The 15,524-nt window shown below is 41.8% G+C and overlaps 1 protein-coding gene across 3 annotated transcripts in view; it reads left to right on the top strand.

The window, feature by feature from the left end:
• ZNF540 (zinc finger protein 540) overlaps positions 1-15,063 on the top strand; it is a 41,412-nt gene extending 26,349 nt beyond the window's left edge. For 2 of the 3 annotated variants that reach the window (XM_002711482.5, XM_008257228.4), the window contains exon 6: positions 3,870-15,063. In XM_002711482.5, coding sequence (XP_002711528.2) covers positions 3,870-5,623 — 1,754 coding nt within the window. In that variant the 3' untranslated portion in view covers positions 5,624-15,063. The remainder of the gene's footprint in view (positions 1-3,869) is intronic. The other variant, XM_051847081.2, reaches the window with a different exon arrangement.
• Positions 15,064-15,524: the final 461 nt, after the last annotated feature.

The raw sequence follows: 15,524 nt of genomic DNA, 5'->3' as shown, positions 1-15,524 counted from the left end.
ACACATAAGTATACATTATCTAATACAATACTATTATGATATTTTGAATAAAGTACAGTTTGTTAAATAAATTAAGAGTTTTTTTTAAAGATTTATTTGAAAGTCAATATTATAGAAAGAAAGGGAAAAAGATGGATTTTCTATCTGCTGGTTCCCTCACTCCCCTGATAGCTACAATGGCTGGGACTGGTTCAAGCCAAAACCAGGAACCAGGAGCTTCATCTGGGTCTCCCATGTAGGAGGCAGAGTCCCAAGTACTTGGGCCATCTTCCACTGCTTTTCTCAGGCCATTAGCAGAAAGCTGGATGGGAAGTGGAGCAGCCAGTTCATGAAACTGGCACCCACATGGGATGCCACTGTCTTTACCTGCTATGTGGTGGCTTTACCTGCTATGTCATAACACTGGCCCCATTATTCCAATATTTATTGCAGTGTTCAGACACTGTTTTGCTTAAGTTCCTCACTCCACCCCCATTTTTTTTTTACACTTAAAACAGTTAGAGAAAACTTCCTCTCTATTTCAAATTGCACCTGATTTATGTAGATGTTTTTAGATTCTGCCCTTCTCTGCATTACCACTCTCCAGCTTTCATTTAATATATCTTTTTAATCAATATTTATTTATTTATTTGAAAGGCAGAGCGACAAAGATGAAGAGACTGAGAGAGATCTTCCATCCACTGGTTCACTCCCCAGTGGCCACAACAGCCAGGACTGGGCCAAGCCAAAGCCAGGAACGAGGAACTCCATCTTAGTCTCCCACATGGGTCTCACGGGCCCAAGTACTTGAGCCACCTTCCGTTGCCTTCCCAGGAACATTAACAGGAATGTGGGCCGGTGCGGCGGCTCACTAGGCTAATCCTCCGCCTAGCGGCGCCGGCACACCGGGTTCTAGTCCCGGTCGGGGCGCCGGATTCTGTCCCGGTTGCCCCTCTTCCAGGCCAGCCCTCTGCTGTGGCCAGGGAGTGCAGTGGAGGATGGCCCAAGTGCTTGGGCCCTGCACCCCATGGGAGACCAGGAAAAGCACCTGGCTCCTGGCTCCTGCCATCGGATCAGCGCGGTGCGCCGGCCGCAGCGCGCCAGCCGCGGCGGCCATTGGAGGGTGAACCAACGGCAAAGGAAGACCTTTCTCTCTGTCTCTCTCTCTCTCACTGTCCACTCTGCCTGTCAAAAAAAAATAAATAAATAAATAAAAAAAATAACAGGAATGTGGATTGGAAGCGTAGCAGCTAGGACTCCAGTTGGCACTCCAAGACATGATGCTGGCATCACAAGCAGCAGCTTAAACCACTGTGTCACAACACTGGCCCCTTAATGTATCTTTTTAAATAGATTCCGTTGGGGTGGCTGTTGTGGCATAGTTGGTTAATTTACCACCTGCAATGCCCACATCCTTTATCTGAGTGCTGGTTTGAGTCCCAGTTCCTCTGCTTCTGGTCTAGCTTCCTACTAATGTGTTCTGGGAAGCAGTATATGACGGCTCAAGTCCTTGGGCCCCTACTGCCCATGTGGAAGACCTTGATGGTGTTCCAGGCTCCTGATTTCAGCCAGCCCAGTTTTGGCTGTTGCAGGCATTTGGGGAATGAATCAGTTCACAGAAGATCAGTCTCCCTCCCTCCCTGTTGCTCTGCCTTTCAATTAAAAGTAAGTAAACAAACACACAAAAAAATAGATCCCCTGGCACTGTAAATTTCCTGGCCATTTACCCATACTATTTAATTATTCTTTTTCTGAAGTTGTGAAGTTTGCTTGTTCTTAAAAAAACTGTTCAGTATGGCACGTAACCTGTAATAATACATAAAAAGTCATTCAGATACTCGTCCATAAAGTATAAGAATGATTGGTTGTAGATGTAAGTGAACAGAAGGGAAGTCTGGGAAATTTATGAAGGAAGTAGAGTGAGCAATCCAATAGGATGGTTGAATAACTGTAAAACTCAACTGAATACATGTAATTGATGCGGATCTCTATAGAGAGTAAGCAATGAAAAACAGTGGTAGACACATTTCTGTTTAATTGGGCAGCTGTTTAAAGAATGATTAAATAGCACAAGGACCCTTTTCTTTTTATTCATTTGGCTAAGCTACCTTGGATTTACGTTTGTTATGATCTGTAAAGGAAGTAAGGAAGGAAAGAGTGCATTTAATCTCTGTAGTGAATTTTTGGAGTTTAAAGGTAGGGAGAAATACGTGATTCTTCAAAAACTATAGAAATTAGGTTATTGTCATCAATATTCAGTTGTCTCACAGAGTGATTTATCGTTGTATTATGAGTATCTGCCTTGAGTCTTATCATATTTCCTTTCTTTAAAATATAATTTCTGGGCCGGCGCCGCGGCTCACTAGGCTAATCCTCTGCCTTGTGGTGCCGGCACAATGGGTTCTAGTCCCGGTTGGGGCGCCGGATTCTGTCCCGGTTGCCCCTCTTCCAGGCCAGCTCTCTGCTATGGCCAGGGAGTGCAGTGGAGGATGGCCCAGGTGCTTGGGCCCTGCACCCCATGGGAGACCAGGAGAAGCACCTGGCTCCTGCCATCGGATCAGCGTGGTGCGCTGGCCACGGCGGCCATTGGAGGGTGAACCAACGGCAAAAGGAAGACCTTTCTCTCTGTCTCTCTCTCACTGTCCACTCTGCCTGTCAAAAAAAAAATATATATATATATATAATTTCCTTTCTGTAATTACTTAATACCTGCTATGTGCTAGATTACATCTTCCTTAGAGAAACTTTAGGAATCAGAAAATAAACATAAGAGCAGAAAATCAATGGCTATGCATTTGAAAATTGTGAAATGAAATAAAGAAACTGATGCTGGAACAGAAAATAAAGGATAAAGACTGACTGACAGCCAGTAGCCCTGTCTGTGTAAGAGATGTTTAACCTAATATTGAAGGATGACGAGGAGTGAAGGATGAAGAGGAATCAGCCTTTCACAGAGCCAGGACAGATCATTTTTAGGAAATGAAACAGCACAAATCTGTATTGTATCAGCAAGGTCACAGAAAAATCTAGAAGCTGAGTAGAAAAAGCTGTCATAGAGAGTGAGGAGCACAGTGCCTTTGAAAGAGTTTTTTAAGTAATCTGTGGTGACATGTTTTGGATTTTATTCTGAGAATAAAGGAAAACAACTAATATTGTTAAATGGAGATTCTCAAACTTTGATAATCTCTTTCAGAACAATCTAGTGTAATTAAAAAATTAAGATACTCAGCTCCTCCTATAGATCTTTACTTGATCTAGAGTGGTATCAGAATAGTAGTATTGGCCGGCGCCGCGGCTCACTAGGCTAATCCTCCACCTAGTGGCGCCGGCACACCGGGTTCTAGTCCTGGTCGGGGTGCCGGATTCTGTCCCGGTTGCCCCTCTTCCAGGTCAGCTCTCTGCTGTGGCCCGGGAAGGCAGTGGAGGATGGCCCAAGTGCTTGGGCCCTGCACCCCATGGGAGACCAGGAGAAGCACCTGGCTCCTGCCTTCAGATCAGCGTGGTGTGCAGGCTGCAGTGGCCATTGGAGGGTGAACCAACGGCAAAGGAAGACCTTTCTCTCTGTCTCTCTCTCACTGTCCACTCTGCCTGTCAAAAAAAAAAAAAAAAAAAGAATAGTAGTATTTATAACAAATTCCCCAGATAATTCTTAACCACACCAACATTTCAGAATCATTGGATGTAAACTATTTTCCATATCATCACAATCTTATATAATCCCTCATTCTCTAAGATCATATTGCCTGAGTTCAAATTACATAACTATATTATAAAGTTCCTTAAGCCGTTTACTTCTAATGAAAACATCCGTCTCCTATTTTGAAGATAGATGCTTTATCTTTACATGGCTACAGGAAAATAATCTTTGTTTGCTTTTTTGTTTCTTTCAGGTTTGTTCCCCAGGACTGAGAATAAGAGGTTATCTCCAGAAAACGGCAGTTGTGAAATTGGTTTATCCAACTGGGAGAAAATAAAAAGAAGTAAAACCTTTGACTTTAAAGGACGCACTTTGAGGAAGGATTGGGAGAGCAAACGTGAGTGTGAAGGACGACAGGAAGCTCAAGAAGGATATTGCAGTCCAATGAAAATCAGCAATGACAAAAAGCCAACATCTCAAAACAATACGTCTTTTCCTCTAAATGACAGAGAACATGGAAAAACCTTTAGTTGTGACTCCAACGTAGTTCAACATAAGAAAATTCATTCTGATGAGAAACATCATGATTGTAAAGAATGTGGGAATACTTTTAATAGTGGCTACCAACTTACTCTGCATCAGAAAATCCATACTGGGGAAAAACCCTACGAGTGCAAGGAATGTGGGAAGGTCTTTAGTCGTAACTATCAGCTTACTCTGCATCAGAGGTTCCATACGGGGGAGAAACCCCACGAATGTCAAGAATGTGGGAAGGCCTTTAGTGTTCACTCACAGCTTAATCGACATCGGAGAATTCATACTGGCCAAAAACCCTATATGTGTAAGGAATGTGATAAGGGCTTTTTCAGTCATTTAGAGATTATTCAGCATGAGAGGATCCATACTGGTGAGAAACCTTACGAATGTAAAGAATGTGGAAAAGCTTTTCGGCTTGGCTTCTACCTTACAGAACATCAGAAAGTTCATACGGGTGAGAAACCCTATGAATGTAAGGAGTGTGGGAAGGCCTTTGGTGCGTGTGGACAGCTTACCCGTCACCAGAAAATTCATACTGGTGCAAAACCATATGAATGTAAAGAATGTGGGAAGGCCTTTAGACTTGGTTTCTATCTTACTGAACACAGGAGAACACATACAGGTAAGAAACCTTATGAATGCAAGGACTGCGGGAAAACCTTTAATGTGCGTGGACAGCTTAATAGGCATAAGACAATTCACACTGGTGTAAAACTCTTTGAATGTGAAGTGTGCGGGAAGGCTTTCAGTTTTAGTGGTGACCTTAGAGTACATCACAGAATTCACACTGGTGAGAAACCATATGAATGTGAAGAGTGTGGGAAAGCCTTTATACTTCGCTCAGCCCTTACTGAACATCAGAGAATTCATACCGGTGTAAAGCCCTATGAATGTAAGGAATGTGGGAAGACTTTCAGAGGGCGCTCACAAATTAGTCTGCATAAGAAATTTCATACTGATGTAAAACCCTACAAATGTACACGCTGTGGGAAGACCTTTAGATTTGGGTTCTACCTTAGTGAACATCAGAGAATTCACACAGGTGAAAAGCCTTACGAATGTAAAGAATGTGGAAAGGCCTTCATTCGTAGAGGAAATCTTAAAGAGCACCTAAAAACTCATTCTGGTTTAAAACCCTATGAGTGTAAAGAATGTGGGAAGACTTTCAGTTGGCGTGGACAGTTTACACAACATCAAAAAATTCATACAGGTATAAAACCCTACAAATGTAAGGACTGTGGGAAGGACTTCAGTCGCAGTGGAGATCTTAGAATACATCAAAGAATTCATACTGGTGAAAAACCCTATGAGTGTAAAGAATGTGGAAAGGCGTTTAGGCTTAATTCACATCTTAATGAACATCAGAGAATTCATACTGGTGAGAAACCTTATAAGTGTAAGGTATGTAGTAAGGCCTTTAGACAACATTCACATCTTTATCAACATCAGAGAATTCATAACATAACCTAAGGTAAGAAACCAGGCATGTTTTTCAAGGTAACTTCAAAAAGCTGATGAAAAAAATGGAGTAAAAGATGCTTATTTTTGTGTAAAAATTGAAATCCATTCATGGTCTTCATAATATAAATTTTCCATGAACTTTTAATAACTAATATTTATAGGATATAATAATATAATATGGAATAATCCTGCTAGATAGAAATTCTGTCAATGTGTCAGTCTTTAGACATGTTAACTTAATAAATGTGTAAGAGCTTTCTAGTACCTCTTAGTTCTTGCTAAATCAAAAGAAATACTTGAAAATAAAAATTAATGTAAAAATTATGAGAAATTTGCTAGCCGTAATATATACTTATCATTGTTGCCTTTCCACTTCTCTTATTACCTGTGTGATGTGAGACAAAGCATTTACCTCTTGGTGCCTCAATTGTAAAATTATACTGTCCTCAAAGTGTGGTTAATGGTTTGTAATATGCATTTTCTGTAAAAAGTGTCCTTCATAATAACTGTTTTGAATATTGGACATTATTGTTTTTATTACCAGCAACATTACTCTTAGTGAATCCTTTAAATGCAGTAGACTTAACAATTTAGAAAAGCCACATTGTATTTGAGGAAATTCATCTTTGATAAAATTTGTATTAGGGGCCGGCACCGCGGCTCACTAGGCTAATCCTCCGCCTTGCAGCGCCGGCACACCGGGTTCTAGTCCCGGTCGGGGCACCGGATTCTGTCCCGGTTGGCCCTCTTCCAGGCCAGCTCTATGCTATGGCCCGGGAGTGCAGTGGAGGATGGCCCAAGTACTTGGGCCCTGCACCCGCATGGGAGACCAGGAGAAGCACCTGGCTCCTGCCTTCGGATAGGCGCGGTGCGCTGGCCGCAGCCCACCGGCCGCGGCGGCCATTGGAGGGTGAACCAACGGCAAAGGAAGCCCTTTCTCTCTGTCTCTCTCTCTCTCACCGTCCACTCTGCCTGTCAGAAAAAAAAAAAAAATTGTATTAGGGACTGAATGTTCAAAATTCTTATGTTGAAGTCCTAATCCCACTGTGATAATATTTGGAGGTGGGGCCTGTGGGAAGTAACTGGGTCATGAGTGGAGCCCTTATCAATGCGATTAATGCCCTTATAAGATGAGACCCAAGAGCTCACTGGCACTCTCCAGCTCTCTAGTTCTGTCTCTAGCTCTCTTCCAACCATGTGAGGATACAGGGGGAAACCAACAGTTTGCAGCACAGAAGGAAGTCCTCAGGAGAACTCAAGTATGCTAGCACCTGAACTTGGACTTCAGCTCCAGAAGTGTAAGAAAAAAATTCTGTTATTTATAAACCATTGAATTTCTGATATTTTGTTACATACCAGCCCAAACTAGGATGATTTGAATATAGGACATGTGGAGATCTGAATTCAGACCTTGTTGCTCAAGTTCTACCAGACATTTAAAGCGGGAAGGAAACTCTAAAAATATAGTGAGTGAAGATGATAAGAATATAGTGGCTGGCATTGACATTTGGTATAGCAATTAAAATACTGCTTGGCTCTACTGAATCCCATATCAGAGTGCCTGGGTTGGAATCCCGACTCTGCTCCTGATTCCGGCTTCCTGCTGATGCACACCCCTGGAGGCAGCATTGGATCCCTGCTCCCCACATGGGAGACCCAGATTGAGTTCCAGGCTCGGCTTCAGCCTGGCCCAGCCCTGACTGTTGCAGGCATATGAGGAGTGAACCAGCAGATCAAAGATCTTTGTCTCTTTGCCTTTCAAATAAGTAAGTAAACTCCACTTTAAAAAATAATGAGGTACCAGGTAGAGGTATGAGGAATTTATGTATAATACTGTGGAAATTAAAAGGATTAAAAAAAAGCTATCCACCTTGGGATTTTTTTTAAACAAATCTGTTATGGAAATTTTCTGACAGAGAAGCAGAATGCATTCTATACTAGCACCCATTTACCCTCCATTTTGAATTGAACATTTAATTTGCATATTTACTTTGGTTTTTAATAAAATATATTATTTTTACTGTACCTTTTGTGAGTACAATATATATATACACATATATACCATATCACTTCACTCCTAAATAAATTGGTTTGTACCTCCCAAGAACTACATATAATTGAAATAGTATAATCATACCTTAGAATTAATAATTTAATAGAATCTTATAATATCTACTGCATATTGAAACTTCCCCAATTGTTATAAGAATATATTTTATAGATATTGAACACTCTCTAGGATCATGCATTGTTATATTTTGTTCTATCACTTTAAACAACCTCCCATCATTGTTTTGTGATACTAGCTTTTTGAACAGTCCATCATAGTTGTCTTAAGATACCCTGGACTTTTTCACTTGTGTAGTTCATTTCCTCATATTGTTCATTTTGTTCTTCTGTCTTCAAAATGGATCTTAAGTAGAAGCTTGATTTGATACTAGTTAAACATGTTTAGCAAGAACAAGTCATAGGTACAGAACAGTTCATACACACAATATATAATTCCAATTTGTCCCATTATAAATGATGCTAAATTTGATCACTCATTAAGGTGGTAACTGCCAGATCTTTGTACTGTAAAGGTACATTATTGACTTTTAAGTTAGTTAAGTAATTGGGTGATAATTTGCATCTCCTTTTAGAAATTTATAATCACCCATATGTTATATTATACAGGCTTGGATTAAAGTGATAATCAAAATTTAAATGATAAACTTCAGAAAGGAATGCTAATGACACGTGAGATGTGGTCAATTAATGCACTTTAATGCACACAGAAAAGCACAATTGAGTATAGAATATTTTGTTCTCCTTACCTTCAGCACCCACTGGAATACCTTTTATGTAATAGGTACTTGATATAACTTAGGAAAAAATTAAATATTAAACTCAAAAAGAAAGTGATACAAAATAAGGTGAATGCCAAAAGAAGGAAGTAGTTAATAAAATTAAAATTAGGTATTAATAAGAAAAATAAACAGTAAGCTAATGGACTTAATCTAATTTTTTCCTAATTTGACAAAAAGAAAAAAAAAACAAGATTTCACACAACTATAGTTTAATGAATAACTAAAGGGACTTTGCCACAGATATGAATATCACCTTTTGAAATTATGAGAAAATTCTACTCTATATTCTACATCAATAGATTATTTTCCAGAAAATATGCTATACTAAAATTAACAAAACAATCAAGCATGAATTATCTAGTAAACTAACAGGAAAATTAAACCTAACTCAGGTTATCTTACACAACCATACAGTCTGCTAGCACAATTTGGTAGCACACTACATTTTAACCAGATTAAAAATGTCAAGGGAATAATCCTTACCAGGATTTTCTCAGTTCATGCTGCATGGCTGACATCATCCAACTGTAAAAAGTAAAATCTAAATGAGTTCCAATTAAAGAAAAAAAGTCAAATACTAAATAAAATGTTAGCAAAATGATGTATATGATGTCTAGGCACTAGAATTTTCTAGATCTGGGTATTTCCAGCATAAGCGACAGAAAAAGAATTTATCTTTTATCTGATATCTTTTAGATTTATTCTCTTAGGTATATTTAGTTATGGGGTCGGCACTGTGGCATAGAGGGTTAAGCTTCCGCCTGCAGTGCCAGCATCCCATATGGGCACCAGTTCTAGTCCTGGCTGCTCTACTTCTAATCCAGCTCCCTGCTGAGGCACCTGGGAAAAGCAGTAGAAAATGGCTCTGCTCCTTCGGCCCCTGCATCCCTGGGGACTCTGTGAAGACCTGGGTGAGGCTTCTGGCTCCTGGCTTAGGCCTGGCCCAGCCCCAAGAGTTGTAGCCATTTGGGGAGTAAACCAGTGGATGAAGATTTCTTCCCCCTCCCCGTAACTCTGCCTTTCAAATGAATAAATAAATCTTTTTTAAAAAGATGTATTTAATTGTGATATTGTCCCAGTTTTATTAACGCTAAAAAACACTTCCCTTGGCCATTTTAGCATTTTGAAAATGATGCAATTTTACAGTCAATACTATCTTTTTTTTTTTTTTTTTTTTTTTTTTTGACAGGCAGAGTGGACAGTGAGAGAGAGAGACAGAGAGAAAGGTCTTCCTTTGCCGTTGGTTCACCCTCCAATGGCTGCCGCACCGTGCTGATCTGACGGCAGGAGCCAGGTGCTTCTCCTGGTCTCCCATGGGGTGCAGGGCCCAAGCACTTGGGCCATCCTCCACTGCACTCCCTGGCCACAGCAGAGAGCTGGCCTGGAAGAGGGGCAACCGGGACAGAATCCGGCGCCCTGACTGGGACTAGAACCTGGTGTGCCAGCGCCACAAGGCAGAGGATTAGCCTAGTGAGCCGCGGTGCCGGCCCATCAATACTATCTTATAATTGCATAGGGCTAAATACCAGCCAAGATGTCTTCCTGTGAAAAACTTTATTGATTTTTTTGTGGTAAGATCAACATTGTGCCAATATCAAAGCATTTAATATCTGATGGAATATGGGATATATACACATATATATACAAACCAAACACAAGGGCTTATTTAATTTAATTCTTTTTTTTTTAAGATTTTATTTCTTTGAAAGGCAGAGTTAGAAAGAGAGGAGGAGAGAAAAGAGAGAGAGGTCACTCCCTAAAAGGCTGCAATGGCCAGGAGCTCAACCTTCTCCCCAGTCTCTCAAGTGGGTACAGGGGCCCAAGGACTTGAGCCATCTCCCACTGCTTTCCCTGGTGCATTAGCAGGGAGCTGGATCAGAAGTGGAGCAGCCGGGTCTGGAACCGTTGACCATATGGGATGCCAGCATCGCAGGCAGACGCTTAACCTGCTATACTACAATACCAACCCCAAATTTAATTCTTTTTAAAAATAATTTTCTGAAAATATCTTCCTGGACAAAGGCATTTTAATATTCTCAATAAGGGGCTGGCACTGTGGCGCAGCAGGTTAAAACCCTGACCTGAATCACTGGCATCCCATATGGGCACTGGTTTTAGTTCTGGCTGCTCCTCCTCCAATCCAGCTCTCTGGTATGGCCTGGGAAAGCAGTAGAGGATGGCCCAAATTTTTGGGCCCCTGCACCCGCATGGGAGACCTGGAAGAGGCTCCTGGATCCTGACTTTGGATCAGCTCAGCTCCGGCCATTGCGGCCAATTGGGGAGTGAACCAGTGGATGGAAGACCTCTCTCTGTCTCTACCCTTCTCTGTAACTCTGTTTTTTAAATAAATAAATCTTAAAAAAAAAAGAATAAAGGAGAATCTTTTTAAAAATATATTCTCAATAAATTTTAGTAAATGGTATTGGAACTATTAATTACATATGCATGTACACATACATTTAAATAGTTTCTAAAAATTTAAGGAACTTTTAAGAAATGGAGAATATCTGAAACACAGGAAGCACTTGCCGTTAGATCATCTAAGGAAGTCAGAAAGCAAAACGATCGTAGATGCCACTTTAACATAGTAAGGGTGATTATAGTCTAGGATTTGTCATAGGAATAAGAGTGGAGGCAGTGAAAATAGAGATATTGGTTACTTGGAGGAAGTAATTTAACCTAGTGCATCACTTTTCTTTAAACTGGCTAGCAAATACTGTTCTCTGATTTCAAGAGGACTATGGGAGACCAGAGCATGGTGCTGCATTGAGAAAACAGGAGCTTCCCTTAATCCTAAGGAGAGTTAGCAAGGAACCGTGCAGTCTTCTAACAAACCTGCTGCTACCCTAGAACTCCCTAAAAACAGATCAGAGTACCAGTCAGAGCAGGACATCCTATTCTACACTGAAGCAGACTACATCAAAAGGATCCTCAGCTATGTAACTTGAGCATATATCAGAATCATCAACATTTCGGGAGGAAAAAGGCTGACTCCCATAGAAAAGGGGAAGAAACGTGATTGGAAATACTACCAAGGCAACAATACACTGAACAGGAATTTAGAATAAGTATGAATGACATTCTTGAAAAGATATGATGGGATATGGCACATCTCTACAACAGCATCAGTGAGAGATAACATAAATTATTTTTAAAAAAGATTTATTTACTTATTTGAAAGGCAGAGTTAGAGGCAGAGAGAGAGAGAGAGAGAAAGAGAGAGATACTTCATCTGCTGACTCACTCCCCAAATGGCTGCAATGGCCAGAGCTTGGGTCTCCCACGTGGCTGCAGGAGCCTAAGGACTCAGGCCTTCTTCCACTGCTTTCCCAGGCACATTAGCAGGGAGCTAGATCAGAAGTGGAGCAGCCAGGACTAGAACCGGCACCCATATGGGATGCCAACACTGCAGGCAGTGTCTTTACTCACTACGCCACAGCACTGGCTATGCAAATTATTATTTTTGAAAAGCAGAATTACAGAGAGAGAGAGGGAGAGACACAGAGAGATCTTCCATCCATTGGCTCGTTCTCCAAATGGCCGCAACAGTCGAGGCTGGGCCAGGCCAAAGCCGGGAACTTCTTCCAGGTCTCCCACATGGGTACAGGAGCCTAAGGACTTGGGCCATCTTCCACTACTTTCCCAGGCCCAGCAGCAGGGAGCAGGATCAGAAGTGGAGCAGCTGGGACTTGAACCAATGCCCATATGGAATGCCAGTGTCATAGGCTGTGGCTTTACCTGCTAGGCCAGAACACCAGCCCTAACAAATTATTCAGTTGTCCTTGTGAAAATAAAAACTTCAATTGAAGGAATTTCCTTTCTAGAACGATGGAATAGGCTTCTCCCACTAAGTATAGCTAACTAAAAACCCTGGATATTACAGAACTGTGGAGTAGCTGGGACTTGAAGCAATTCATCATGTGCAAGGTATCCTCAATAAGACTAATGGTTGACTTCTTGGTGGGAACTATGGAGGCCAGAAAGAAGCAGAATGAGAGTGCTCAAAGGAAAAAGAAAATACTGTCAACCAAGAATTCTACATCTGCAAAAGAGGAGTGAAATAATCTAAGTCATATTTAGATTTTAAAACAAACTGAACCAAAAAACAAATCCCGAATGAATACTGATGGACCAGTTCATTTGTTTGTTCTTTCTCTCTTCTCTCTCTCTCTCTCTTTCTTTCTTTCTTTCCTTCTTTCTCAGGCAGAGTTAGACAGTGAGAGAGAGAGAGACAGAAAGAAAGGTCTTCCTTTTTCCGTTGGTTCAGCCCCCAAGTGGCCGCTATGGCCAGCGAGTTGCAGCCAGCGTGCTGCACTGACCCGGGACAGAATCCAGCGCCCCAACCAGGACTAGAACCCCGGGGTGCTGGCACCGCAGGCAGAGTATAAGCCTAGTGAGCCACAGTACCGGCCATGATGGACAAGAAATACTCTTGGGAGCTCTTTGGGATAAAATGGAATAAAAGGGCCATAGACAGTAATCCAAACCCACATAGAGATAACACAGGGTCAAGTATTGTGAAACAGCAGGTTGAGTCACCAGCTGTGACACCTGAATCACATATAAGCATGGGTTACAGCCCCAGCTGCTCCACTCCCGATCCAGCTCCCTGCTAATGAGCTTGAGAAAGCAGCAGATGATGGCCTGAGTACTTAGGCCCCTGCACCTTTGTGGGAGACCCTGGTGGGGTTCCAGGCTCCTGACTTTAGCTTGGCTGTTGTGGCCATTGGGGGAGTGAACCAGTGGATGGAAGTGTACTCTCTCTCTCTAACTCTGCCTTTTAAATAAATAAATAATTTTTTCAAAAAAATAAAGAACACAGGTAAAAATGACTACATATATAAATATAAAAAACAATATAAATGTATATTTGCTTGGTAACTCTTCTTTTCCTATATGCTTCAAGGACAACTGTAGACAACAATATGTCTAAGTCAATGTTGATGTGCACACAATGCTAAAGATGTGATTTAGGACAATAAAAACATGGTGGCAGAATTATAAGTAAGCAGTGTGATGTGCTGATGAATCAAGTAGGCATTAATTCAAGCTAGGGGCAGGCATTTAGTCTGGCATTTAAGATGCTGGTGAAGGCACCCATGCTTCTCAGCTGAGCACCTGGGTTCCATTCCCAACTCTCACTCCTGACTCCAGTTTCCAGCTAATGCAGACTCTGGGAGAAAACGATGAGGTCTGGAGTAACTGGATTCCTGCTATTCATGTGTAAGACCCTGATAGCATTCCTGGCTCCCAGACTCAGCTTTCCCAGGCCATAGCAGAGAGCTGGATCGGAAGTGGAGCAGCCGGGACTCGAACCAGCGCCTATATGCGATGCCGGCACTGCAGGCAGCAGCTTTACCAGCTACAACGGCCCCGGGACACAGATATTCTTTAAAAAGCTATTGTATTTTTACTGAATGATCTTGTTTCTTCCAGCTTTGAATATCTGAAACAACCTGCATGCTAAATTTAACTATGTATGTTGGACTACTGCCTAGATAAATATGACTAGAAGTTCCTGAGTGATGTCATGTGTATGGAGGAGGATCTCATTGGTGTTGTTGTTAATATTTCCCAGAAATGGGTCTGCTTTACTTAAGAAATACCTCCTAGTAATGATGTTCTTCAAAAATCTGCTGAAACATCTTATCCCAATAATCTCACTTTGCATATATCACTAATGTAATAAAACACATATAACGATAAAAGTGTAATAAAAAGATACATAGCATACTTCATGAGCCCATTCACTTCCAGAGATGCCATGGGTTCAAAAACGCTATAGCTTTCCAAAATGTCTCCCATCCAAATCTTTGTTTATTTATTATTTCTTTTGACAGACAGAGTGGACAGTGAGAGAGAGAGACAGAGAGAAAGGTCTTCCTTTACCCTTGGTTCACCCTCCAATGGCCGCTGCGGCCGGCGCACTGCGGCCGGTGCACCACGCTGATCCGAAGCCAGGAGCCAGGTGCTTCTCCTGGTCTCCCATGCGGGTGCAGGGCCCAAGGACCTGGGGCATCCTCTACTGCACTCCCGGGCCACAGCAGAGAGCTGGCCTGGAAGAGGAGCAATCGGGACAGAATCTGGCGCCCTGACCGGAACTAGAACCCGGTGTGCCAGTGCCGCAGGCGGAGGATTAGCCTATTAAGCCCCGGCGCCAGCCTCCCATCCACATCTTCAGGGGGTATATCATCTGACTTTTCTGAGAGGTCTTTATCCCTATACAGATTAATCCCTATACAGATTCAATTTAATGATTAATTATAAAGATACTCTATCAATAATGATGATACATTCTTCAGTATTGTTGAGTAACCAAGAACTACTGAGAGGAAAGGCACATAGAAAAAATAAGGAAGCATGGCATTGGAAGATGATGTTTGGTCATAAATTTTAATATAGGTGTTGTTTTCAAGCGTCCTGGATATAAAATCTCAGCTATGACAGTTACCGCTATGTGTTTTTGAACAGTTTGCAGGGCCAACTTCACCATCTTACTTTAAAATGGAGATAACATCTTATTATAAAAACGATGTAATCTATGTTGAATCATTAAATGGCACTTAACAGATACTTAATAAAGTTATTTATTATGAAAAATCCATTCTTGGGTCTTTATTATATAAGAAAATGTTCAAACAAATGAAAGGACTCCAAAATGGCCAAAAGGTAGGTGCCCAGCACTTACCTCCTTCTCCATAAAGAACAACCCAAGCAACTACTGAATAGCTGCACTTGAGGTGACCAAGACAGAGCACTGGAACTCTCCAAGGGAGAGATGAGAACCCAGTGAGACGCTGAGACCTGGGATGACGGCATGGACCTAGAAACATAACACCCGGCAACTACAACTCTGGCTCCTCCGCAGGTGGCAGAGAGGGGGGCTCCCCACTCCGGGGTGGGGGGAAGTAAACAGGAGAGTCCCAGCAGACTCCTTCACAATGGATGACAGCAGTCCTAGTCTCAGGAGAGTTCGACAGTTGTCACGTGCTTGGAGCTCAGTTAGGGGATCTGTGTGGAGCCTGTACCACAGCTTTGCCTCACGTAATGAATTCACGTTG

The sequence above is a fragment of the Oryctolagus cuniculus genome, chromosome 18, assembly GCF_964237555.1.
Source record: "Oryctolagus cuniculus chromosome 18, mOryCun1.1, whole genome shotgun sequence".
In the NCBI taxonomy this organism is placed as follows: domain Eukaryota; kingdom Metazoa; phylum Chordata; class Mammalia; order Lagomorpha; family Leporidae; genus Oryctolagus; species Oryctolagus cuniculus.
Note: the sequence above shows the minus strand (reverse complement) of the source record. Positions and strands in the feature narration are given on the sequence as shown.